The 26,760-nt window shown below is 43.0% G+C and overlaps 1 protein-coding gene across 3 annotated transcripts; it reads left to right on the forward strand.

Moving 5' to 3' along the window:
• Positions 1–9,958: 9,958 nt before the first annotated feature.
• TBC1D7 (TBC1 domain family member 7) lies at positions 9,959–21,740 on the forward strand. Of its 3 annotated transcripts, none has more exons than XM_075826618.1 (8): positions 9,959–10,138; positions 10,929–11,048; positions 13,424–13,504; positions 14,648–14,835; positions 17,428–17,565; positions 18,560–18,705; positions 20,884–21,058; positions 21,533–21,740. In XM_075826618.1, exons 2-8 carry the CDS (start codon positions 10,937–10,939, stop codon positions 21,617–21,619), a joined length of 927 nt encoding a protein of 308 aa, XP_075682733.1. In that variant the 5' UTR covers positions 9,959–10,138; positions 10,929–10,936; the 3' UTR covers positions 21,620–21,740. The 3 variants fall into 3 exon arrangements, with proteins under 3 accessions (XP_075682733.1, XP_075682734.1, XP_075682735.1); XM_075826619.1 differs by having other exon boundaries at positions 10,932–11,048; XM_075826620.1 differs by having other exon boundaries at positions 9,967–10,138; positions 20,929–21,058.
• Positions 21,741–26,760: the final 5,020 nt, after the last annotated feature.

Here is a 26,760-nt window from a genome sequence, read left to right on the forward strand (position 1 = left end):
CAAGAGCCCTAACAATGGACTCCTGTCTGCCATTACGTAAGCTGATTAGGCCCCGCCCAGAGGCAGAGCCTGATCGGCTTGCTGTCAGTGAACAACTGACAGTTCCAATACATTGCACTACATAGGTAGTGCAATGTATTAGAACATCAAACAAACAGTTGGACATTCAAGTCCCCTACTGGGACTAAAGAAAAGTGTAAAAAAAAGTGTAAAAAAAGTAAAAATAAAAGTTGGAAAACATACAATAAAAGTTTCAAATAATAACACAAAACACAATCACCCTTTTTCCCTTATCAAGTCATTTATTATTGAAAAAAATAATAAAGCCATACATATTTGGTATTGCAGCGACCGTAACGACCTGATCTATAAAAATATTATGTTATTTATCCAGCGCAGTGAACGCCGTAAAAAAAAACCTCAAAAACACTGCCATAATTACTGTTTTTTTGGTCACTGTCTTCCAAAAACTAAAAAAAAAAGTGATCAAAAAGTCGCATGTATCCAAAAATGGTACCGATAAAATCTATACCTCGTCTCGCAAAAAAACAAGCCCTCACACAGCTCCATCGATGAAAAAAATGTAAAAGTTATGGCTCTCACAACTTGGCGACAGAAAAAATACATTCTCTTTGCAAAAGTAATTTTATTGTGCAAAAAGTTATAAAAAAGTTCTATAAATTTGGTATCGCCGGAATCGTACTGACCCGCAGAATAAAGGTAACATGTAGTTTATAACGTACGGTGAACAGTGTATATAAAAAAAAAAGTGGCACAAGCTGGTCATGACATATTTGACACTGAATTGGCATATCTAGGGAAACATTTTAATTTGTACCTTCCGCAGCGCAATCATTTATGGAAAAGACACGTGGGGTGAAAATGCTCACTACACCTCTTAATAAATGCCTTGAGGGGTGCAGTTTCCAAAATGGGGTCACTTCTCAGGGGTTTCTTTTATTATTTCACATCAAAGCCTCTGCAATTGTGAACCAATACTTTATAAGTCGCCAAATTAGGCCTCAATTTTACATGGTACTCTTTCACTCCTGAGCCCTGTCGAATGTCCAGGCAAAAGATTAGGGCCACATGTAGGGTGATTCTAAAACCGGGAAACACCGCATAATAATTGAGAGCTGTCTTGTTATGGTGGCACAAGCCGGGCACCACATATTGGCGTATCTAAGGAAAAATTCCCATTTTCATTCTCCCACATCGTGTGCACACGAATTTCTGCAAAACACCTGTGGGGTTAACATGCTCACTACACCCCTAGGTGAATACCTTGAGGGTGTTGTTTCCAAAATGGGGTCACTTCTGGGGGGGATCCACTGTTTTGGTCCCACAGGGACTTTGCAAATGCAACATAGCGACCAGAAACCAAATGCAGCAAAATCTGTACACCAAAAGCAAATGGCGCTCCTTCCCTTCTGAGCCCTGCCGTGTGCCCAAATAGCATTTTACAACCACGTGTGGGGTATTACCGTACTCCAGAGAAGTTGCTTTACAAGCGTTGGGGTTCTTTTTTTCCTTTATTTGTTGAGAAAATTAAAAATTTGGAGCTAAAGCTACGTCTTATTGAAGAAAAAGGATTTTTTTTATTTTCACTGCCCAATTCTAATAAAATCTATGAAACACCTGTGGGGGCAAAATGCTCACTACACCCCTAGATGGATTCCTCAAGGGGTGTAGTTTTCTCAATGGAGTCACTTTTTTGGCGTTTTCACTGTTTTGGTACCTCAGGGGCTTTGCAAATGCGACATGGCCTGCGCAAACCATTCCTGCTAAATTTGAGCTCCAAAAGCCAAATGGCGCTCTTTCCCTTCTAAGCTCCGCCGTGTGTCCAAACATCCGTTTATAACCACATGTGGGGTATTGTTTTACTCGGGAGAAATTGCTTTACAAATGTTGTGGTGCTTTTTCTCCTTTAGTCCTCGTGGAAATTAGAAAAAATTAGCTAAACCTATATAATCTTTGAAAGAATGACGATTTTTATTTTCACGGCCTACTTCCAATAATTTCTGCAAAAAACCTGCGGAGTCAAAATGCTCACTATACCCCTAGATAATTTCCTCAAGGGGTGTAGTTTCCAAAATGGGGTCACTTTTGGTGGATTTCCACTGTTTTGGCACCGAAAGAGCCCTTGAAACCTGACATGGTGCCTAAAAATATTTTCTAATAAAAAGGAGGCCCAAAATCCACTGGGTGCTCCTTTGCTTCTGAGGCCGGTGCTTCAGTCCATTACCACACTAGGGCCACATGTGGGATATTTCTAAAAACTGCAGAATCTGGGCAATAAATATTGAGTTGCGTTTCTCTGGTAAAAACTTCTGTGTTACAAAAAAAATAGAATAAAAATGAATTTCTGCAAAAAAAAATGAAATTTGAAAATTTCACCTCTACGTTGCTTTAATTCCTGTGAAACGTTTAAAGGGTTAAGAAACTTTCTAAATGCTGTTTTGAATACTTTGAGGGGTGAAGATTTTAAAATGGGGTGACTTTTTGGCGGTTTCTAATATATAAGGCCCTAAAAGCCGCTTCACAACTGAACTGCCCCCTGTAAAAATAGCCTTTTGAAATTTTCTTGAAAATGTGAGAAATTGCTGCTAAAGTTCTAAGCCTTGTGATGTCATAGAAAAATAAAAGGATGTTCAAAAAACTATGCCAATCTAAAGTAGACATATGGGGGATGTTAATTAGCAACAATTTTGTGTGGTATAACTGCCTGTCTTACAAGCAGATACATTTACATTTAGAAAAATGCTAATTTTTGCAATTTTTCACCACATTTTGGTGTTTTTCACTGGTAAATATTGAATTTGTCGACCACATTTTTCCACTATCATAAAGTCCAATGTGTCACGAGAAAACAATCTCAGAATCGCTTTGATAGGTAAAAGCGTTCCGGAGTTATTACCACATAAAGTGAAATATGTCAGATTTGAAAAAATGGGTCTGGTCCTGAAGGCCAAAATGAGCTTGGTCCTGAAGGGGTTAATGGTTGGTAGGGGATCAAATACTTATTTCTCTGTGCACAATGCAAATAAATATATATAATTTTGACAATGTGATTTTTTATTTTTTTTATATATATAATCTATCTCTCACTGGTAAAATTAACCTAGCCTAAAGATTCTAGACTGTTCATGACTTTGACAGTGGGCAAACTTACAAAATCAGCAAGAGGTCAAATGCTTATTTCCTTCACTGTGTATATATATATATATGAGAATTAGCAGCTCACCCTGTCAAGTTGTGCTGGTTCATAGGCACTCAATTTTGTCGCATGTTGCGTCGCATGACTCTGGGAATCACAGTTTGCTGGCCTTGGGAGATGATACTGGATCTGAACTGGCTTGGCTCTTTGCGTTGGAAAAAAATATACCGTATATATTTATTTTTGTAAAAGAAAGCTGCAACGCGTTTCAACTATGTACTAAAGTCTTCATCCGTCATGCATGATGAAGACTTTAGTACAAAGTCGAAACGCGTTGCAGCTTTCTTTTATAACAATATATATATTTTTTCCTAACTGCGCTTCGCTACCTGGGTAAGATTCTTTTTTACCGGGTCAAATAACTGAGGAGCACCGGAGCGCACAAAAAAAGGGAGAATTTTTTTGTATCAAACTGCATTTTTCTGTTGATGTAACTGTATGAGGGCTTGTTTTTTGAGAGGCAAGTCTTATTCTTTAATATTGCCGTTTTGGGGTAACAAGGATTACTGATAAAATTATTAGCTTTTTTTTGGGGGGGGGGGGGATAACGGTGCAGCATTAATAACGTTTACTTTATTCTATTGGTTGGTGCAATTACGGAAATACCGAATGATAGTTATTTATTTTATATTTTGTTTTACTAATGTTGCATAATAGCAAATTGTATGAAGAAAAATTGTTTTTATGCTATTGCATTCCAAGAGCCATTACTTTTTGATGTTTCTGTTAATGTAGCCGTATGTGGGCTTGTTTTTTGCGAGACGAGTCATATTTTTTAATAGAATCATTTTGTGATACATTATTGATTAACCTTTATTAGGCCTCCTTTACACAAAATTTCTGACATTTCAAACTGCAGAAAAAAATGCTTCTATAAAAGAAACTTTTTTTAAGGCGTTTTTCATTGGGTGTCATTTTGTACGTTTCTTTTCTACCGTTTTTTAAGTTATATAGAGAAGCCTAAGGGGAAAATGCCATACCCAGAGCATGCTGCGTTCAGAAAAAAAGCACCACTGACCACAAAATTGTCTCAAAAATACCACAAACCATACTGCAGTTGTGTGTAGTGTATTTGATATTTTACTCTAGACTTTATTGTAAAATCTAGCCGCACTAAAAAAATGCACCACAAAACGCACGAAGTTCAGCAAAACGCTGTGTGTGAATCCAGACTCATCATATTTATGTGGGGATAAATGGGAAAAAAACTCTTGTTTTCTCCGTTTTTTTGACACCGTTCAACGTGTGGTAAAATATTGTGTTGACTTTACCATATGGGTCGTTATGATCATGGCGACACCACTTATTTGCAAATAAAAAAACTTTTTATGCGAAAAAATTGTTTTATTTTGTTTTTATTGTGAACACTTTTTCTTTTTCTTAATTACCCTTTTTAAACTGAATTTAATCATATTTTAAGTCCCTCTAGCGGACTTCACACTGCGATCTTGTTATACTTTTATTCTTTCATCACATTCCCAGTGGCTAAGCTGTTTACATACACTTGGTTAGTATCTGATAGCATTGCCTTTAAATTGTCTAACTTGGGTCGCACGTTAAGGGTATGTGCACACGTAGTGACCAAAAACGTCTGAAAATACGGAGCTGTTTTCAAGGGAAAACAGCCCCTGATTTTCAGACGTTTTTTGAGCAACTCGCATTTTTCGCTGCGTTTTTCGCGCCGTTTTCGCGGCGTTTTTTACGTCCGTTTTTGGAGCTGTTTTCATTGGAGTCTATGAGAAAACAGCTCCAAAAACGTCCAAAGAAGTGTCCTGCACTTCTTTTTACGAGGCGTAATTTTACGCGTCGTAATTGCCGTACGACGCGTAAAATGACGCGTCGTGGGAACAATACAGCGTTAGGGTATGTTCACACGGCCAAATTTCAGACGTATACGAGGCGTATTTTGCCTCGTTTTACCTCTGGAAATACGTCTCAAATACGTCGTCAAACATCTGCCCATTACTTTCTATGGGTATAACGCTGTATTGTCCACACGACGCGTAATTTTACGCGTCGTACGGCAATTACGACGCGTAAAATTACGCCTCGTAAAAAGAAGTGCAGGACACTTCTTTGGACGTTTTTGGAGCTGTTTTCTCATAGACTCCAATGAAAACAGTGCCAAAAACGGACGTAAAAAACGCCGCGAAAACGGCGTGAAAACGCAGCGAAAAATTAGAGTTGGTAAAAAAACGTCTGAAAAGCAGGGTCTGTTTTCCCTTGAAAACAGCTCTGGATTTTCAGACGTTTTTGTTGACTACGTGTGAACATACCCTTAGAATCGCCTTTCACAAGCTTCTCATAATAAATTGCTGAAATTTTGGCCCATTCCTTGTGACAGAACTGGTGTAACAGAGTCAGGTTTGTAGGCCTCTTTGCTCGTTTTCTTTGCTACATTTTCTTTAGGATTAAGGTCAGGGCTTTGTGATGGCAACTCCATTACCTTCCCTTTGCTGTCCTTAAAGCGAACCTTTCACCTGCCCATACATGTGCAGCTGAGTGCAGCATGTAATAGGCAGGGTTGTACAAACCCTGGGGCACTTTAATTTTTTTCCTATCCTCCTCCGTTATTTAGATATCAGTGCCGTTATATTTGGCGACCGATATTTAACTGGTTCCCGACCGCTGGCTGTGTTTTTACGGCCAGTGGTCAGGGTCCTTAAAACCCGAGCCATAGACTTTTTACGGCTTGGGTTTTAACTTGCTGCCCGCGCGATCGGGCAGCTGAATGTCGGGTCTCCGGCTGTCAGTGACTGCCGGGGACCCTGAGGAGAGGATAGAAGCAGCTTTCGCTGCTTCTATCTTCTCTGATCACTTGTACACAGCGCTCAATGAACGCTGTGTATAGGAATAGAGGAAGCAGCCGCGCCGCTGTCTCTATTCCTCCCGGTGGTCATGTGACTGGTCACATGATCGCCGGGTGCCGTTACTGACAGACTGCTGCTGGGTCTTACTAGACCTAGCACAGCCCTATTAGTGACAATCGTCACTATGAGAGGGCTGATTTCCCCTGTAACTGGGGCTGCTGTGCAGCTCCAGTTACAGTGGAAAAACATGGTGTAAAAGAAAGAAAAAAAATATATAAAGTTCCCCAAAGGTCTTTTTTGTCCTTTGAGGGACAGACCATAGTAATAAAAAAATAGTAAAGTAAAGTGCAAATTTTTTTTTATAATAAATACACATAAAATACCCACCCCAAAAAAAACGTTCCCCTCCCGGCAATCATTGTTGTAACGCTAGCGCTGACCCAATTACCCTAATATAGACATGTAATATATTAAAATTTACGGTAGACAATGACTATCACAAATAAAAGGTCTATTTTAGGGTAAAACTATGTTATTACCAAAAAAAAATAGCTGAAACGTAAAAAAGCTTATTTTTTTACTATTATTTTCAAACTTTATGAATACAAATTATAAAATAGCAAAAAGGTGTGTATAAAAAGGATAAAAAAAGAAACCTGCATTGTCTACGGAAAAAACGCCGCAAAAATCACGTAGTTAGCCCAACAAATAAAAAAGTTATAGCCATTTAACTAACACGTGCTAAAAAGGGCTAAACGGTGTCTGGTCCTGAAGGCGCAAAATAGCCCGGTCCTGAACTGGTTAAATAACCCCCTGACCTGTCAATGGGGCGTGTAATGGCAAGGGGGCGTGTAACATCGCTGTGACACTGTCCAATCAGCTACGGACAGTGTCAGAGCAAGAGCTGGAGAGCGTGTGTGTGCGCGCACACGCTCGCACTCACTCTTCAGCTCTCGGCAAACAAGAACAAGACTGTGATCTCTCGTGCAAGATCACACAGTCTTGTCTGACGAGAACTGAAGAGTGAGTGCGTGCGCACACGCGCTCCCCGCTCCAGCTCTTGCTGTGACACTGTCCGTAGCTGATTGGACAGTGTCACAGCGATGTTACACACCCCTTGCCAATTACACGCCCCATTGACAGTTCAGGGGGTTATTTAAATATCGGGCGCCAAATATAACGGCACTGATATCTAAATAAAGGAGAATAGGAAAAAAATTAAAGTGCCCCAGGGTTTATGCAGCCCTCCCCATTACATGCTGCACATGTATGGGGCGGTGAAATGTTCTCTTTAAAGAGGATCTGTCACTAGTTTAGTAATGCCCAATCTCCTAACTAATCTGATAGGTGCTGTGATGCTGATAATTACAGTGAAAATTGTGTCCCAAAACGTTTGTGTCCCATTGCTCCGGAATTACTAGGAGTCCCGGGGTCAATGGAAATACCCCTTTAATTCCCATTTATTGCAGATGCCACAACGCACACACACCCAGCGGCACTGTCTATACAGAAAATACAGGAAGGAAGTTTGCGTCAGCCCCAAAGACGGTTTAAAAAAACGGAAATAAATAGCTACATGTAAAAAAAAACAACATTATTTCTCTTCTGAAGACTTAGGGTATGTGCACACACACTAATTACGTCCGTAATTGACGGACGTATTTCGGCCGCAAGTCCCAGACCGAACACAGTGCAGGGAGCCGGGCTCCTAGCATCATACTTATGTACGATGCTAGGAGACCCTGCCTCGCTGCAGGACAACTGTCCCGTACTGTAATCATGTTTTCAGTACGGGACAGTAGTTCCACGGAGAGGCAGGGACTCCTAGCGTCGTACATAACTATGATGCTAGGAGCCCGGCTCCCTGCACTGTGTTCGGTCTGGGACTTGCGGCCGAAATACGTCCGTCAATTACTGACGTAATTAGTGTGTGTGCACATACCCTTAGATTTGTTTCTATGTGGTTTTGCAGCTGTGTTTTCCTCGCTGAGTAATGGGGGATAACAGCAATACAAACTCCAGGGATAGGGAATGTTGTGGTCCTGGAAGTCAAATGCATCTACTGCTGGATTGCCTGGAAGTTTAATGCAATGAGGGGTGACGTCCCAGACCCACAGCAGAGCAGGACTTTGGATGTACAGCAGGAGTAGTCGTAACTGATCTGTTCCAAACAAGATGCCAAAATCACTGCAGCACTCACCATTCTATTTAAAATCACTTCTTTATTCACATGGATGCAAAGCACAAATAAAAAGGAGCGCTCCATCTGGCCTACAGCCGTTTCGTGGTCAGACACTCGTTCCTGATCAGTTTATTCATACCAATAACTCACTTCAGCGCTGATGACTTCTAACAAAGATCAGGGCTGAAGAAGTGGCAAGAGAGCGTCAATGCAGCATTATGGGATACCGAACACCTCTTTATAGGGGCACTCTGACTGGCACTGCTTATGGTGGCATTTTGACAGAACGTTTATTAGGGTACTCTCTGACTGGTACTGCTTTTGGGTGTATTCTGGCACTGTCTGTGGGGGCACTCTTTGACTTGGACTGTATAAGAGTCATTGTGGCTGGCACTGTATACGTGGGAACTCTTGTGGGGCATTAAAGTGAATAACATTATCTTGTTACAATGGTGCCTGTCAAGAGGTGGGATATATTGGGCACAAAGTGAACAGTCAGTTCTTAAAGTCGATGTGATGAAGAAAAAAAAACCGCTGCAAAAATCACGCCGCTAGCCCAACAAATATAAAAGTTGTGGCCGTTAAACTAACTACTGCTAAAAATGGCTTTACCGTGTCTGGTCCTGAAGGCTCAAAATAGCCTGGGCCTGAACCGGTTAAAGAATCTGCTGCTAACGTTTTGGTGCCAGATACCACAGGACACCTTCAGATGTCTTACGAAGTCCATGTTTCGACGGGTCAGAGCTGTTTGGGCGTAACAAGGGCGACCTACACACCATTAGATAGGTGGTCTTCATGTTATGTCTGATTGGTGTATATACTAATTTTAGAGACGGTAATCTCCTAATCCCTAGTCCATATTGACGTGGACTGAACAACACTATATAATCTGTGCTTCTCCACTATAAAACCACACTACAGGAAAAGAGCATGTCGCCCTGAGGGTATGTTCAAACGCTATGTTTTCAGGCGTTCTACAGGGCGTGAAAAAACGGGGCGTAAAAAAACGGCGCGTAAAAATAAGTGCACGTCACTTTTTGAGCCGTTTTTCATTGTGTCAATAGAAAAACAGCTCCAAAAAATGTTTGATGCTTTAAAAACAGCTGAAAATCAGAGGCTGTTTTCCCTTGAAAACAGCTCCGTATTTTACAGCAGTTTTTACTTTAGCGTGTGAACATAGCTCTAAGGCTGGATTCACACGCAGCATTTTACGGCATTTTTTAGTGGGGCCAGATGTTATAGTAAAGTCTGTAGTAAAATATCAAATGCACTACACAATTGCGTTTTGGCTTGTGGAGTTTTGAGGAAATATTGTGGCCAGTGGCATCTTTTCCAAATGCAGCATGCTCTGGGTATAGCGGTTGTTTTTTTCAGGCATTTTCCCATAGGCTTCTCTATAGGACTTTTAAAGTGTCAGAAAAAAAAGCATATACAAAATGACACCACAAAAAACACCACCAAAAACGTCTTAAAAAAAGGCATGTTTCATTTTAATAACACTAGCATTTTCAGAAGTGGTTTTTTTATGCAGTTTAAAACGCCAGAAAATGTCTGTGTGTGAAGGAGGCCTAAAATGAAATAATCATCAGTAGTCTCTGTCATGGCTCTCCGTCAAGTTGGCACCCGAGCGAGATGTAATGCCAACTATGTCCCGGTAATCACGCCTCACATAAGGAGCTATTCATTGACAGAAATTCCTGCTTCCTTCCTGCGGTGCTTCATATAATCCCGGGATCTCCCGCAGCTCGTTATATTCCGGCGCTGTGCGTTACTCAGGATGGAAGTTTGACCCTCATCGGCTGCCGTCCTATGACGCTGTAATACCCAGGAAGTATATATCAGAGGAAGGCAGCAGATGTACAGAAGCTGAGGAGGCTGTCATCTGCCCCCCGGTGCGGTCCTGCCTGCCATCGCCATGTCTGACTGATCGTGAGTGCCTCATGTTATGACTGATAGTTAAAAAGAATAGCAAATCATTGCCCCCATAGCAGTGGTCCACTCACAGACGCCCCCCCATAGCAGTATGCCATATTCAGCAGTGTGCCAGTCACAGACGCCCCCCCATAGCAGTATGCCATATTCAGCAGTGTGCCAGTCACAGACCCCCCCCCCCCCATTTCAGTTTGCCAGCTACAGATGCCCACCATAGGAGTGTGTGCACTTCATAAGGCATCCCTTCAGTAGTGTGCCCGCCACATGTCGTCGCCCCCCCCATAGCAGTGTGCCAGCCACAGCAGAAAGAGTTTGGCTATTTCTGTAATTCCGGTCACCTTGCCACCGAGTCTCTGGACGTGGCGGGCAGCGGCAATTTTACCAGTCGGGGACAGGGGACTCCGTATCTCTAGATAGTTGTGGGTCCCACAGCTGGGACCTCCATCTATCAGATACTTCTGGCAAGTCCTATAGATATGCCATAAATGTTAGAGATGGAAATGCCACTTTAAGGGGTCTGCCTAGTCTCCGATATCCCTAAGGGGCATCTACGAGATGTACATAAAGAATATGCCATAACAATCAGAGGTTTCCGTTTCCATCACCATTGATTTCAATGGTGACGGATCCGGTGCCCATGGTTTCCGTTTGTCTCTGTTGTGCACTGAATCCGTAGTTTTGCCGGAAGCAATAGCGTAGTCTGACGGAATGTCAGAACGGGACCCCATCGCAGATGTGAACAGAGCCTTACCTCGCATGTGTGTCGTATTTATATTATTTTTGCTAGTAGGAAAAATGTCAGAAGATTCTCATAGAAATTTCCGGTCTGTGTACTATGAAAAAGTTGGATTTCGTGGTGTGGAGGAGAAGAAATCCCTGGAGATATTGCTGAAGGATGACCGCTGGGGTAAGGAGCAGGCAGTGCTGTGGCATCCTAGGAATATTTCTTCCTGTCTTTTTATATTTTTATGACGATGGAGACTTATGTGCACCTTTGCATTAAGTGGGCAGTTGCCCCATCCTCATTTCTCAGCAGGGGCACATGAGGTCTAGGAGATCTTCACGCATAGGGGGGAATTTAAGAACGGCTTTACACCAATTTTCTGCGCAATAATTTGTGACTTTTAGCCGTTTTCTGCCATTAACGCCGCTTTAAAAAAAAGTATATGAGGCCTAGCGGGAAGGAATGGGGGCCACCAATGGCCTGACAGATTTGCTACAATTAATGCTAGAACCTTCTGGAAATAATAGCGAAAAAATGCGCCGAAATCAGCTTGTAGCTGGCGTGGATTTCACTTTCTGGTGCATTTACACAAGATACGTTACATTTTTTTAAGAGGCGTGCAGCTCTTAATAAATTTGTCGCATCTTACTCCTGCGGACTTTAGAGTAAGACTGGCATATATTTGGTAAATCTGGCCCATAGTTTTTCTGTGCCCTTTTATTGGCCTTGCAAAAAAACAACATTAATTTCAGGTGTTTTTTCATAGGCCTTTCATATGCAGACAATTTTTAACATTCATTCTCTTTCAGCCATTTTTTACGTTTTACAAAGAAGCCTAATGGAGAATGTCTGTTAAAAATGCCATACCCAGAGCATACTGCGTGTTAAAAAAGAGCGGCATGAGGGCCTTCTATGTGACGCAGCACTTGAATGTCATCCGTGCTGCGTCAGATAAAACGTCCAGACACTGCCCGGCATCATTACATTGTATGAGCGGCGCTGGAGTTATGTGGTAGCCAGAGGGTAGTAGAGAAACGGACAGGCGAGTATACGATTTTTTTATTTATTTAACTGTCCAATGGGTAGGGGTTATTCTGATCGGGACGGGGGGAGAGGATACGAGGCCTGGTGTGGGCCTCTAGCTTGCTACGCCCCATAGAGTGAAATCTACACCATTAGGAGCTGGCGTGGCTTTCCATTATAGTTTACGCTAGTTTTCTGGCATAAATTATAATAAATTTGTCGTGCCACAGTGGCCACACACACTTTCCATGAGGCCACACACCCTTTTCACACACTCTTTCCACAAAAATGGCAAGTGACTTATGGCCACTTTTGCGAATTTTCTTCGCAGGAAAACTGGCATAGAAAGGTTGATAAATTACCACGTATGTGTGAAACCACCCTTAGGCCTCCTTCATACACAGAAAAAGTCTGGCAATGTAAACTGCACCAAAAGGCTCCTAAAAATGCTCGTGTTTTTCAAATGTAACATGCGTTTTTTTATTTATTTTTTTGTGGCGTTTTGCATTTCATGTCGTTTTGTGCATGCGTTTCTTCTGTGGTCTTTTTGAAGTCATATAAGGAATCCTATCTATTTTACAGTAGACGTTAATGTAACATCTGGCTGTACTAAAAGAATGCAGAAGCAAAGCCAGAAGTGAATCCAAAAAGAAGGAAATGTATAAAGGAAAGACTGATCTGTTTCCTCTCTTTTGGGTCTATTTCTGTTTGGTATAAAAAAAATAAAGAAAAAATGGCCACAAACTGCATGTGTGATTCCAGCCTTACAACCTCTGAGGAGCAGCTATCTAGCACAGCGTAAACATCCTTGTCCTGGCCATCCCTCGTGCACTATTAGGCCTGGTTCACACAGAGTTTTTTTGCCGTGTAATCTGCGCCCAAAAACGTCAGAAATTTCCTCCCACTGATTTCAATGGGTGGCGGAGGCGTTTGTCTTCGTTTTTCGGGTTAAAAAAGCGACATGCTCTTAAAAAAAAAAACCGGCAAAGAGAGTGCAGGCAGGTGGGTGCTTTAGCCGCTCGCTAAAAAAGAGGCATGTTCTTTATTGCCGCGGTTCTGCCACTGACCTCCAATTCAAAAAAATGGGAGGCAGGAAAAGCGTTTTTCGCTGTGTTTTTTGCCTGTGGTACTGAAGGATTTTTAAGGCACATTTTTTATGCCTGCAAAATCTTCCATGTGAACAGGGCCTAACTAGCATCGCATTTTGTACTATTGACCCAGAAGTCGCCCTGGATATCTGGCATATGCGTTCTTTGCTGTTTATTGGGTCAGAGATGTTATAGACACAACCATTTCTGGCCCAATAATAACCCTACAATTTGCCAAACCTAGGAGGAGCAGAGATGGTAACGCTTACAAAAAACGTGCAGCTGCGCATATAACCTAAGAAGAGCCCATTGCATAATTTACACGTGTAGTCTCTGTGCCCTAAACCCAAATGTGCTATATAAAATACAGTATGAATTGTGTTTTTATGATGGTCATTGAGCAGTTGGGTGGCAGACTTGTTTTTTAATCTCTTCCTCTGTCCACAGATATTGAGAAGCTTTGCACCTTCTGTCAGAGGTTCCCCCTCCCATCCATGTACAGAATACTTGTATGGAAAGTTCTTCTTGGTAAACATCACCTCCAATAAAATCAGAAAATGATATTACCAACACGGTCATGACGCCGTGTGATCCACGAGAAGTATCCTAGTTCTTTATGCCTTGCTATGGACGCTGTTATTAATGTATCACCGACACTTCACATTTTATATGCTAATCTTCTCGCCAGCTATAAAATGTCGTGCCTTTCTGTCATGAATCCTCCACCTACTAGTGGTAATGAGGGTGTAAGGTTCAGTCTAACTGTAAGGGTATGTTCACACGCAGTAGCAAAAAAAGCTCTTTTCGCCTGAAAACAGCTCCTGATTTTCAGACGTTTTTTTAACAACTCACGTTTTTTGCGGTGTATTTTACGGACGTTACTGGAGCTGGTTTTTCAATGGAGTCAATGAAAAACTGCTCCAAAAACGTCCCAAGAAGTGACATGCACTTCTTTTTCACGGGCGTCTTTTTACGTGCCGTCTTTTGACAGCGACGCGTAAAATAACACCTCGTGGGAACAGAACATTGTAAAACCCATTGAAAGGAATGGGCAGATGTTTGTAGGGGTAATGGTGCCATTTTTTCAGGCGTAAAACGCCCGAATTACGTCTGAAAACAGTGCGTGTGCACATACCCTCAGACATTACATACTTCGACTTTATGTACGTTGAGAAGTACTATTTCATAAGTTTCTGTGAAATGCCTGTTAAATGAGTAAGACCATGTGCAGACGCCGTACAGTACAATGCGTCTAGATGGCGTTTAATAAATCCTCATAAACACGCTGCAGAAATTATGTTGACTGGAGGGAATGCTTCCGATTTCTAAATCCATAGCATGTCGTATCTATTGCAAATCTTTTCTGGATTTGACATATCTCTCTGCAATGGGAGGAATGTGCTGCAAAATCTGCTTCAAAATCCACACGCTACACGTACGAATTTCAGGCCGCTTCATAGTGTATGAAATCTGCTACTTGTACACATGGCCTCATTTTTTTCTCTGTACCCATCAGGAGCTTTCAGGTCCTCAATAAAGGAGGTTATGCGAGTCTGATAGATAATTTTTATACACCTTTTGGGCGCAGAGTTCAATCTTTTGACATATCTTTAGACCTCCACCTATTACTCATTTGAATGCAGTTATTCATTGTATTTCTATTTCTTTAAGGAATCCTTCCTCCCCACCAAGAGACTCACTCCGAGGTGATGGTCTATAGGAGGGAACAGTATGTAGATGTTCACCATGCACTGGAGGTTATACGCTTCATCAATGAATCCACCCCCAAGACTGAAGTGTTCCTCTACATGTATCAGTTGGAGACTGGGAGACTATCTAGAAGTCAGAAGTATACTTTGGTGCGTCCAAATTGTCACCCTGAAATGAACACTTGACTGTCTTCCTGAATAAGCTCATCCGTGTCTTTGTCTTGCAAGTAGGGCTGGGCAATTAATCGAAATCATCTTGCGAATTTCGGTTTTATCAATTATTTTCTCCCGGTTTATACTGTATCTGCATCTTCAGGACGCAGATACAGTTGAAGCCAATGGTAGAGCAGAGGACCGTACGGTGTTCACTATGTATCGCTGGACACGAGGGACGTTATCACGCCTGTCTGAGCCGTCCTGCACGGACAGGAGGAGCAGAGAGATCTCCTCCACTCATCGTTGGAACGGGTTAGGTGAGTATGTATATTATCATTTTTAGCTGTGGGGGCATTATACAGCGTGGGGGCGGCTATAGGGGCATTAATATTCACAATGTGTTGCTGGACGGGAGGGAGTGATGTCTTTGCGCCTGTCTGTGCCGAGCTGCATAGATCAGAGGAGTAGATGGATCTCCACTTGTCATTGGAATGGGGTTAGGTGAGTATGTATTTTATCAGGCACTATTGGGGGCGGCTGTGGAGGGTACTTTGTGGGGTGCAGTTATGGGGGGCATTATACTGTGTGAGGGCAGCTATAGGGGCATTATACTGCATGGAAGTCGGTTATGGGGGCATTGTACTATGTAGAGGCAGGTATGGGGGAATCATACAGTGTAGAGGATAGTTATGGGGGGCATTAATCTGTGTGGTGGCAGCTATTGGTGGCATACTGTGTGGGGGCATCTATGGGGGCTTTATACTGTGAGGATGGCAACTATAGGTGTATTATGTGTGGGGGCAGTTATAGAGGCATTATAATGTGTGGGGTCAGCTATGGGGCATTATACTGTGTGGGGAGCACTATGGGTACAATATACTATGTGGGGGCAGTGTCAGGTGGTATATTATATGCAGTAGTATACAGCAGGCTCAGAGAATAAATATTAATTAAATGGCGTAGCATGCAAATAGGGGGTGTGGCATGAAAAAGGGGTGTGACCTAAATAATCATTCAATAATCGAGCTTAGATGTTCACATAATCATCAATTTGATTTAGTTCAGAATTGCCCAGCACTACTTGAAAGCGCAGCTTTTTATGCTCCATACTTTTATTTATTTTATTTTTTTGGGATTGTTAAGGCACCATGAATTTCAAGCGTTTTTCATTTAGATTTTTTTATAGGACTTTTTTCTGGCTGTTTTCTTTTCGCTACATTCGTAAAATGCGTTTTTTTTTTCTACTGTTTTTCAAGTCCTATATAGAAGCCTATGGAGAAAACACCAGACAAAAATGTCCTAGCTAGAGCATGCTGTGTTTTGAAACCGATATCGTACATGGGGTGATTCATCATTAAAGGGGTTTTCCCCTGAGGGATATTTGACATATCCACAGGGTTGAGAAAGACCCTTCACTCCCGATGGGTCGAAATGTTGCCTGTTTTTTCGGATGTCTTGACAATAAATCTACTATTTTGGAGATGTGTGCTGTTGTCCTACTACTTTTTTGAAGATATTCACAGGATATGTCATAAATGTCGGAGAGATGCGGTCCCACCTCTGGGATCCGCACGTATCTCTAGAACGGGGTGCCCTAAACCCCATTCTAACACTCCGTGTTGTGGCTGAATATTGTGATTTCCGACCATGAATTACGGAAACAGTGTAACTCGCTGAGCTACAATGTTTCTGTAACTCCCATAGTAGTGAATGGCAGATATGGGAGCAGGGTAGCATGCGAGCTACGCGACTTCTGTAACTACTATTTAGTTCTATGGGACTTACGGAAACAGCGTAGCTCAGCGAGTTACGTTGTTTCCGTAATTCCTGGTTGGAAATCATACGATTCAGCCAAAACACAGAGTGGTAGAACGAGGTTTAGGGCACCCCGTTCTAGAGATACGTGCGGAGGTAGGACCCGCATCAATCTGACGTTTATGACATATCCTGTGGATATGTCCTAAATGTCTCTGATAACAAAATATTGCTTTGGTTTTCCTAACACCTTGTTGTGCTCTTCTCTCATACACTTGTAGACCTGCCTGATGAAGGGGCCTCTGTGCTCTGAAAGCTTACACTTAAAATCCTAATAATATTACGTATTTTATTAACACACAATTTTTTAACATCACATACATTTATGATTATGAGGGTATGTTCACACGACAGCGTCCGTAACGGCTGAAATTATGGGGATGTTTTCAGGAGAAAACATCCCCGTAATTTCAGCCGTAACGGCATGTGCAGGCGCTTGAACGCCGCGTCCATTACGGACGTAATTGGCGCTGTTTTTCATTGGAGTCAATGAATAACGGCTCCAATTCCGCCCCAAGAAGTGACAGGTCACTTCTTTGAGGCGGGCGTCATTTGACAGCGGCGCGTAAATATACGCCTCGTGTGAACAGACAAACGTCAGCCCATTGCTTTCAATGGGCTGAAGTTTGTCAACGCTTTCAAGCCGCATTTTTTGGACTTCATTCGGGGCAAAAACGCCCTAATTACGTCCGTAATTAGTGTGTGTGAACATACCCTAAAATGTGATAAGAATGAGTTATAAGGTTATTTAATCTAACTTTTTCCCCCCAGGAACCGCAGGATGAGCTATTCTTGGCCATAGCCGGCACAATGGAGGAGATGGTTGATGATGATGTGGACTGTTGTTGGCTTATCAAGAACTTTGTGCACCATTTAGACACCAAGTTTAGGGATTCCCAACAGCAGCTGGTAAGACCGTGTGTCCGTGGACAATCTTCGCTTTGGAACTTTGCTTTTTACTAAATATTGGGGAGTTAGTTACTTTAAAATATTCTTTTATTAAAAAGCTTTCTCCATTTAGAATAGAAGTGGAGCCCAGCATAAAGTTCTTTTCTCATCAGAGACAACCCCTTTCAATTTGATTGTCCGCAGCGATCAGCTGATCTGCTCCTCACACCCCTGGCAAGCAGGCCTGGGTAGACTGCTGTAGGGGAAATTCATTATATTGTGGCCATTCAGATTGAATGCCCGTCCATGTAATACATAGAGGGCTCAATTCCGCCAGAACTGGAGCCTCTCAATGAGACAACCCCTTTAAAGGAAATTTCCACCCGGACATCCTCCTTCCATGAGGTTGTGCCCCCTCAACATCTTGGCGATCACTTGCACGTTTGTTGCGGTTTTTCCACATTGAATTCAATGGGAGCTAAAACCTGCAACGGAAAAGCTGAGTTGCGATTCTGCCGCAAAAAACACAACTCTGAAGAAAAAAAAAACCTTTTTCAAGTTTAAATTGATTAAAAAAAAGTCTTTAAACTTACCCCTCTGGCGTTGTCATAGCAACAGCTCCTTGTTCCCCCAGTTGTTCTCTGCAGCCTGGCCTCCTGGGATGACGTTTCCGAGGCTATATCGGTCACTTGGGCTGCAGCGTCATCACAGTAGGCCGGTTTGCATGGAGAACAGAGGGGTGAATCGCTATTGCAACGCCAGTGAAGACCGTATAGGCTTTTTTTCAAGTTTGTTTTCCGCGGCAGGGATTTTTTCCGGAAGTAATTTTTGTGCGGTTTTTCGGCCTGAATTTCCTGCAGGTTCTTGGACGGATACGTGGTCTACTTTTACGCAGCGTATCTGACCTGTGTAAACATAGCGTGAATGAGTATATTTGCTATTTCTTGCCTTGTCTCTTTCCTATCTCCCTTATTTGACTTTGTTGGCATGCATTGTTGTCATTTCTCTTTTGCAGCAGAAGGGGTTTGAGCATTACATGAATATAGAGGATAGCAGACTGGTGGCGCACCTCAAGGCATGCAGGGCACTGGATAAACTCCCCTATGACTTGTGGTTTAGGAAATGCTTTGCAGGTTGTTTACCCCCATCCAGCTTACAAAGGTACTTCTACTTATATCAGTATGGCTCTATTGATGGAATAAGATGGCACATTTGGCAGGATCACTCGTTTGCCGCTTAACAATAGGAGTTGTTTCCTTAGCTTGGAGAATGTATAAAATTCGTAACACCCTTCCCATCTCAATTTGGTTCCTCAGCTGTGATCTCATGGACAGATTCAGATTTGTGTAATAATTTATTTCCTAATGAACCCTGAGTAATGGATAATTCTCACATTGGCTGTCACTCATATGGGGGTCAGTCTGTTGAGCATTTTTATTTATACAAAATTTCCAATGAGAACTCTTGGCACTACTTTTTATTGGAAACCTCACTGTGTTATTTCATTTGTTTCAGCTATGACATGCATTTTAAGGCCCTATTCACACGACAGGGATTCCAGGCCGTGTGACGGACGTTTTTTTGAACGGCCGTCACACGGCCGCAGTAGGTACAATAGACCCTAAATGGGGCTATTCACACGGCCGATTTTTTTTACGGCCTACTTTACATTAAAAAATGGTGCATGCCCTATTTTTGGCTGTTCTCCCGACCGCACGACTCCCATAGAAGTCTATGGGGCCGTGTAAAGCACGGCTGTCACTTGGATGTGATCGAGTGATGGCCGAGCTTTCCACTGCTAGTTCTCTCTCTTCTCCTCACAGTGTGAAGTGCATGTGAGGAGGAGGAGGGTATTTTTTTTGCTCCCTGTAGGAGCGGAATCCCCAATCCCCGGCCACAGCGTTGCCGAAGCTGTGGCCGGGGATTGGGGATTCCGCTCCAGGAGAAGTCCCTGACTTCACTGTCCATATATGGACACAGTGATGTCAGGGACTTCTGAAGCGGAATCCCCGGCGCTGTGGCCGGTGTTTCAAAAAAGGACAAATGTGCTGGAGCACACAACACCCAGCTTTCCCAGCTATCAAATAAATGTGTGAAAATACGCTAAGATATAACTTAATTTGTCTAGCTAAAAGGATTTCAATTGGGACATACAACGTATAGGTTTAAAAGTAACCAATGTAGGCCTGTGTCCTGCTACTGCGCAAGGTAATGCTGTATCAATCTGTTAGATGTAATTAGGACACAAGCATTTGAGGAAAAACGATTTGAGCTTTGCCCACAATAATCCTTGATTGAATGTCATCGTTTTCAGTATTTTGAAGATGAGTGGAAATGTAAGATTTCTGCTATTTGAAATGCTGACACATCTTACGAAGACAGACATCTTGGCCATAATGACATTGCTGAGATCTGTATTATAGCTGCAGATAATATTCTGAGCTGAAGGTAACCGTATATTTGTCTGGAGGTAAATAGGGAATTTTCCATCACATAAACATGTGAAATACTGTTCAATAGGTTTTGTTGTTCCAGTATAAGGGTATGTGCACACACACTAATTACGTCCGTAATTGACGGACGTATTTCGGCCGCAAGTACCGGACCGAACACAGTGCAGGGAGCCGGGCTCCTAGCATCATACTTATGTACGATGCTAGGAGTCCCTGCCTCTCCATGGAACTACTGTCCCGTACTGAAAACATGATTACACTACGGGACAGTTGTCCTGCAGCGAGGCAGGGACTCCTAGCATCGTACATAACTATGATGCTAGGAGCCCGGCTCCCTGCACTGTATTCGGTCCGGGACTTGCGGCCGAAATACGTCCGTCAATTACGGACGTAATTAGTGTGTGTGCACATACCCTCAGACGTGTTCTCTATTTGCCCAGGCCTCTGTAACGGTGGCTGTACACATTAGCCTACATCAAAACGGACTCAACCAAAACGATTGTTCATCGATTCGAAATTTTTTGTAAACGGATGATAGTAAAAAAAAAAAATTCCGACAGTCGGTAGTACTTGACTGTTTATGGTACAATTTCCCGTTCCACGTACGATCGTTCCATGAAAGAAGGTTCTACTATGAAACAACGCTCATCCTTCGTTTGGTGTCATGGACCAGGTATGGCCAGTTTGAACGACTGTAGCGGCCATTATGGACTAAAGTATGTACGGCTGCATTGGCGTAATGAACATTCGTTTAACAGTTGTTCAACAATTAACCTACTTTTATCTAATATATATATGGCCACCGTAACTTGGATTATTATTTATCGGCAGGTTAATGTTATTGTCTCATTTTCTATGCCTATCCCTGCCTCTAATCTCATGCCAGCCATCACAATACAATCCTCTATTGGATGGTGTGTCTTCTCTGCAGGGTATGGGACAAACTGATGAGTGGATCCTGCAAGATTCTTGTATTCGTTGCTGTAGAAATCCTTCTGACGTTCAAGATGAAAGTGATGGCCCTAAATAACACTGACTGTATTAATGAATTTCTGGAAAAGGTAAGTTATCTTCCATTTGTTGCCATTTAATTGGATACTGACCCTGGTCAAGAGACTGAGCCCAATATGTCTTCCTTCTCTCAGTGAAAATGTCCAATACCTTATGCTAATCTAGTGAGGTCTCATTTGCGTACATCACATGGAAGGATCAGGTATCCATGGCCTTACCCGCCTTATTTAAAGGGGAGTTCTGATAACAGACATTCCTATATGGCATTTTTATAGGGAGAACAGCCCATTCTGTAACCCTCATAGACTGTAATACAAGGGCTGTGCACTTGCTTTACCTCTTTTGTTGCCGCTATCACCCAGCTTTTAGTGCACAATGGGGGTAATGGGATCCCCGTTTTCCTTAAAGGTGGGAGCCTTAGAGGTAGGACTCTCACTTTTGAATAGCCCTTTTGGTCTCCTATTCAGATATACAATCCGTAAAAAGCAAATAGTTGAACGTGGCACCATTGTGTTTTCTTTTAGATTCCTGAGGACAACACGGACACAATTGTCAACAAAGCTATAGATTTGTGGCATAAACACTGTGGAATACCCGCCCATTCAGTGTGATCCTGTCGTGATGCCAAAAGACTTCTGGAAATGGAACTGATTTTGTCTGTACTTTCTATTTATTTATCTAGAAATGTATGTTGTATGTAGATATTTTGAATACATGTAATTTTGACTTAAATCTTATGTTTTTTTTATATGTAGTATTCGGCTCTTTTCACATCTGCGTCGTGGAGTTGTTGTATGATGGATCCCAAGGGTGCCCGAAAGACCCTGTTTAACTTATAATGGGTTACATTGTTTTGACAGCAGGAATAGTGATGCATGCTGCTCTATTCTTGCCATCAAATCTGACTAACGGACCCCTGACACATATGTGAACATATCCTTAAAGGGAAACTTTCACTGGATTTTAGCCACCAACGTGTGTAGTATTACTGCTGGGGTTTAGCATCCTAAACATGTCCCTCTCAAAACTGTTTTAATTTTAGAATTTTGTCTACAAATAAATTCTAATACAGTGTGCACCGAATGTAAATGACCAGAGAAGAGTCCTGAGAGGAGTCCAGGTGTGCCGTCCTCGGCTTAATCTGAGCATGTGCAGGATGCCATTGGACTCCTCTCAGGACTCTTCTCCGGTAGTTTACATTCAGCGCACGTTGTATTATAATTTATTTTTAGACAAAATGCTAAAACTTATCATTTTGAAAGAGACATGTTTAGGACGCTAAACTCCAGCAGTGTAACAACATACTCGTGGTTTTAATGCCCTAATATCTAGTAACAGGTTCCCTTTATACTTTGTATAACATATACATAGTAACATACGTTTTTACGCTAAAGAAAAGATATACGTCCGTCTAGTTCAGCCTATGATCCTGCAATGTTAATCCACGGAAAGGCACAAACACTAGTTTAGGGAGAAATTCCTTCCCAACTCCAAATCTGGCAATCAGAACAAGGCCAGATTCACACGAACGAGTGCAAACTCGGAAGTGAAAAACAGCTATTTTTCACGTCCGAGTTGCACCTGTGTGGGTACCGTTTTCACAGATCCCTCATAGACTTGAGTCTATTGAGGGATCTGTGAAAATGGATGAAATTAGGACATATCCTATTTTTCGAAAGAACCCTTAACACGGTCCGTTAAAACAACGCCCGTGTCAACGGCCCCATTGAAATACATGCGTCTGTGTGACGGCGAGCAAAAAAACATCCATCACACGTTCGTCTGCATAAGCCTTTAATCCCTGGATCAACGTCCCATCTCTAAAAATGTAATGCAAATAACTTGTAATATGATTGCACTCAAAAAAAGGCATCCAGGCTCCTTACTGACTATTTTCTCTGGTAGAGAATTCCATAGTCTCACTGCTCTTACAGTAAAGAATCCCCTTCTGTGTGTGTAGAAACCTTCTTTCCTCCAGCTGTAGAGGATGCCCTCTTGTTCTAGTTCCTGGTATAAATAGAGGAGATCTCTGTATTTACCTTTTTGATATATTTATACATCGTTATTAGGTCACCCTTACATAATCTTTTTTTTTTTCTAGTCTAATAACGCTAATTTCGATTTTTCTTTCTGGGTACTGTAGGTCCACCCATTCAATTTATTACTTTAGTTGCCTGCCTCGGAACCTGTTCAAGCTCTGCTGTCTTTCTTGTGCACTGGTGCCCAAAACTGCACACAATATCTCATGTGCGATCTGACTGGTGATGTATAGAGGTAGAACTATATTCTCGTCAATTCTGATGCGCCCCATAATTTTATGGTGGTAAAGCCACCTCTTGATCAGGTGGACTATGCAGAGGTGTTCATACTGTATTTGCAGTTTTTGGCGACACTTTTCGCCTCACAATCGCTGTTCTTTTAATTGCATGCGGTCATCTTTTTCATTGGAAATATTGAACAATGCAGTTTAGCAAGTTTGGAGTACAGGTTGTATTGATCTCTATACCCTGTACTTTTGTGTATCTCTAGTAAAGACAAATCTTTCATTTTAGTTTCCTTTAGAACGTGTTGCTTTGTTTCTAATATACACCATGTTAATTTGTGATGCAAGCCTGACTCTGAATGTAAGTTCATAAGTGTAGGGCTGGTAATGATCTTGTTTCACGGACAGTAAAAAATAGTGAGGCCCCATGCACACGGCCGTGCCCGTAATCACGGCCCGCGATTGCTGGCACGGCCGGCTGCCGACACCTGCGGAATTTACAATTCCTTAACCCACCAGTAATAAGGATCCCTTCAAACAAATCCCTATATTTCAGTTTTCTTTGCCTTTGTTAGTGAAATTTAGGGGTTAACTGCACTCACACCTGGCTTAAAAGATTTACAGTTCACTTAGGTTTTTACATTTAATTTGATTAATATTTTGTTAGTGCAGTAATAAAAAAGACCACATGGTTCTGCAGCCGTGTGACTTAGAAATAGAGATATTACAAGCAGGAGCATGTCGTAATTCGAGTTTCCGCTAACTTGCTTTCCACAAGCCTTCATAATACTGTGGTGCAACGTTTACCTCGGAAATGCCAAGACTCTGAAATTGTCCATATCCTATGGATGCTCACTTAAAAAAATCTATTGGGGGGCCTGCAACTCCCTCCTTTTCGGGAAGGCTAGGTAAAGGAATAGAACAAAACAGAAAGGACAATGCAAACCACAAGCATAGACTTAAAGGGGTATTCCAGTTACAACAAGTTACCCCCTATCCATAGTGCAGTGTTCAGCTTTTGCCGGTGCTGCCATAGAGAATGAATGGAGCGGCAATGCGCATGAGCGACCTGCCGCTCGGTACAAACAAGGGGTTCGAGGCCCCCATTGTAAACGGGGGTCCGAGCTGTCAGACACCCACCGATCAGCAAGTTACCCCATACCGTACGGATAGGGGGTAAATTGTTGTAACTGGAATACCCCATTAAAGTGGCGCTACAGGGCACATAATTCCAACTCACCAGCATTCTATTCTAGTAGTGTAATTTTGTTTCTTTCCAGCTTTGTTGCAGCTACATTTTAAACCCTTCCCGACATCCACAGTAATTGTACGTCGGAAGGGAAATTATAGCGTGGACTCACAAGCTGAGTCTGCTCCATATGCTGTAGGTGTCAGCTGTGTATTACAGCTGACACCATGCACTAACGAACAGGATCGGAGATAACTCAAATCCTGGCCGTTTAACCACTTAGATGCCACGGTCAATAGCGATCACAGCATCTATGCCGTTAGATAGTGGGGGTGGCGCCCCCTCTGTCACTCCAACGCTCCCCACAAAGGAATTTCCCACAATGGATATTTGTCCCCTATTCACAAAATAGGTATTAAATATATGATCGCTGGGGACCCCACCACTGGGACCCCCACCTATCTCTTAAGCGGGGAATCCGCCCCTCCTCACTGCACGATCGCAGTGAGGAGGATTTTGTATGGCTGATTTTGTATGGCTCCATTCAATGTCTATGGGGCTGACAGAGACAGCCGAGCATGCGGTGAGGAGAAACTGGGTCGGGACCACTGTTTTAGAGATCGGTGGAGGGTCCAGTGGTGGGGCCCCAAAGATTGTACATTTATCACCTATCCTGTGGATAAAAGAGAAATGTCCATTGTGGGAAAATCCCTTTAAATAGGAGCAAGTTAAAAAGAATACGCTGGGGGGCGTGGCTTAGCTATGGAGCCGTGAGCACGCGTTCTGGGGGAGCTCCGCACCAGCAGCTGAATATCAGCCATTTATCCCGGGTAAACACGGCAGGCGATGCCAGGAAAACGTAGGGGAACCTGCCCTGGAACCTCCCGGTCCTTACCTCGTTCCTCTGGCCGCTGCAAAAGCATGGATCGCTTCCTCTCCTCACAAACGGCCACGGACCCACGAGCAGCAATGGCGGACGCATTGCCGCCACATCCGGCCACAGAAATGTCGGCTTCCCTGCCTCCTGCTCCCCTGCTGAAGTCGGCACATGCTGCCACGATTGCCGATACCGTGCCTCCCTGCTGCAGCACCCAGGATGCGGTAAGCTCTCTCTCCCCCCTCAACATGTCCTCAGTGAGGGTTTTGCCCGCCATTGTACCACACACCTATACCCCTGAAGTACAGGCTGGGCCACCTGGCTTACATGCTGACCTACAATTACTGAGGGAGATGATACAAGCCCTCCCCACCTGGCAGGACCTTGACACTCTGGTGACCAGGGTTGAGCAGGCACACCAGCAAGATATAGCTGACCTGCGTCAGGAAGTGGACAGAATAGACTCTAGCGCTCTTACAACTGAACATACTGTGTCTGCCATTGACTCCAGAGTAACTGCTTTGGAAAGAGTTGCCACGGACACTAGAACACATTTACAATCCTTGGCGCTTCAATTGGATGATAAGGAGAACAGAGGGCGCAGAAACAATGTGCGCCTGAAGGGCCTTCCAGACCTCGGCCCACGAGACGAGCTGGCGACTAGAGTTTCTATCATATTCAACAAGCTCACTAACCGACCGCCAGAAGCGAGTTTCCTCTTGGACCGTATTCACAGAGTTTTGCGACCAGGTCCGCTCGATTTGTCTTCTCCTCGTGACGTACTCTGTCGCCTACACTATTATACCGACAAAGATACAATTATTCGCGGTGCTTGGTCACATGGTCCGGTATCAGTTGAAGGGTGTACGGTTACTATATACCCTGATGTCTCCCCACGGACACTTTATATGAGACGGCTTCTACATCCTCTGCTTGAAAAGATCAAGTCTGCAGGCGCCACTTATAGATGGGGACACCCGTTCCATGTTGTCGCCAAGAACAACTCTGGCTTCTACCTCCTGCGCCACTCCTCGGATCTTGAGGGCCTATTTAGTTTTCTTCAGATCGAGCCTTTCCCAGTTCCGGACTGGTTAGCACTGGACAGAGTTGAAGAACCTCAACGTCGTCGCTCCAGCAAATCCAGCCAGCCTTTTCTCAGCAGGTCCATCCCGGGAGCACCACATCTTCCGCTAGTCGACCTATCCCGCCGGGTCCTGCCTGAGGCCTAAAAGAGGACATACACGCTGATATCCTTTTACTTGTTACTGTTCTGCTAGGCCGCTTACAGCATTGTCGTCCAAGGGACTCATTGGCGCCAAATGTTATTTTGTCCTTTTCATGCCTTTCTATATTTATAACAAGGTTTTCTTGCAACTAAATGTTTTTATTCAGCTTTTCCATAAGATACCCATGTTTCCTGTAT

The sequence above is a fragment of the Rhinoderma darwinii genome, chromosome 5 (assembly GCF_050947455.1).
Source record: "Rhinoderma darwinii isolate aRhiDar2 chromosome 5, aRhiDar2.hap1, whole genome shotgun sequence".
In the NCBI taxonomy this organism is placed as follows: domain Eukaryota; kingdom Metazoa; phylum Chordata; class Amphibia; order Anura; family Rhinodermatidae; genus Rhinoderma; species Rhinoderma darwinii.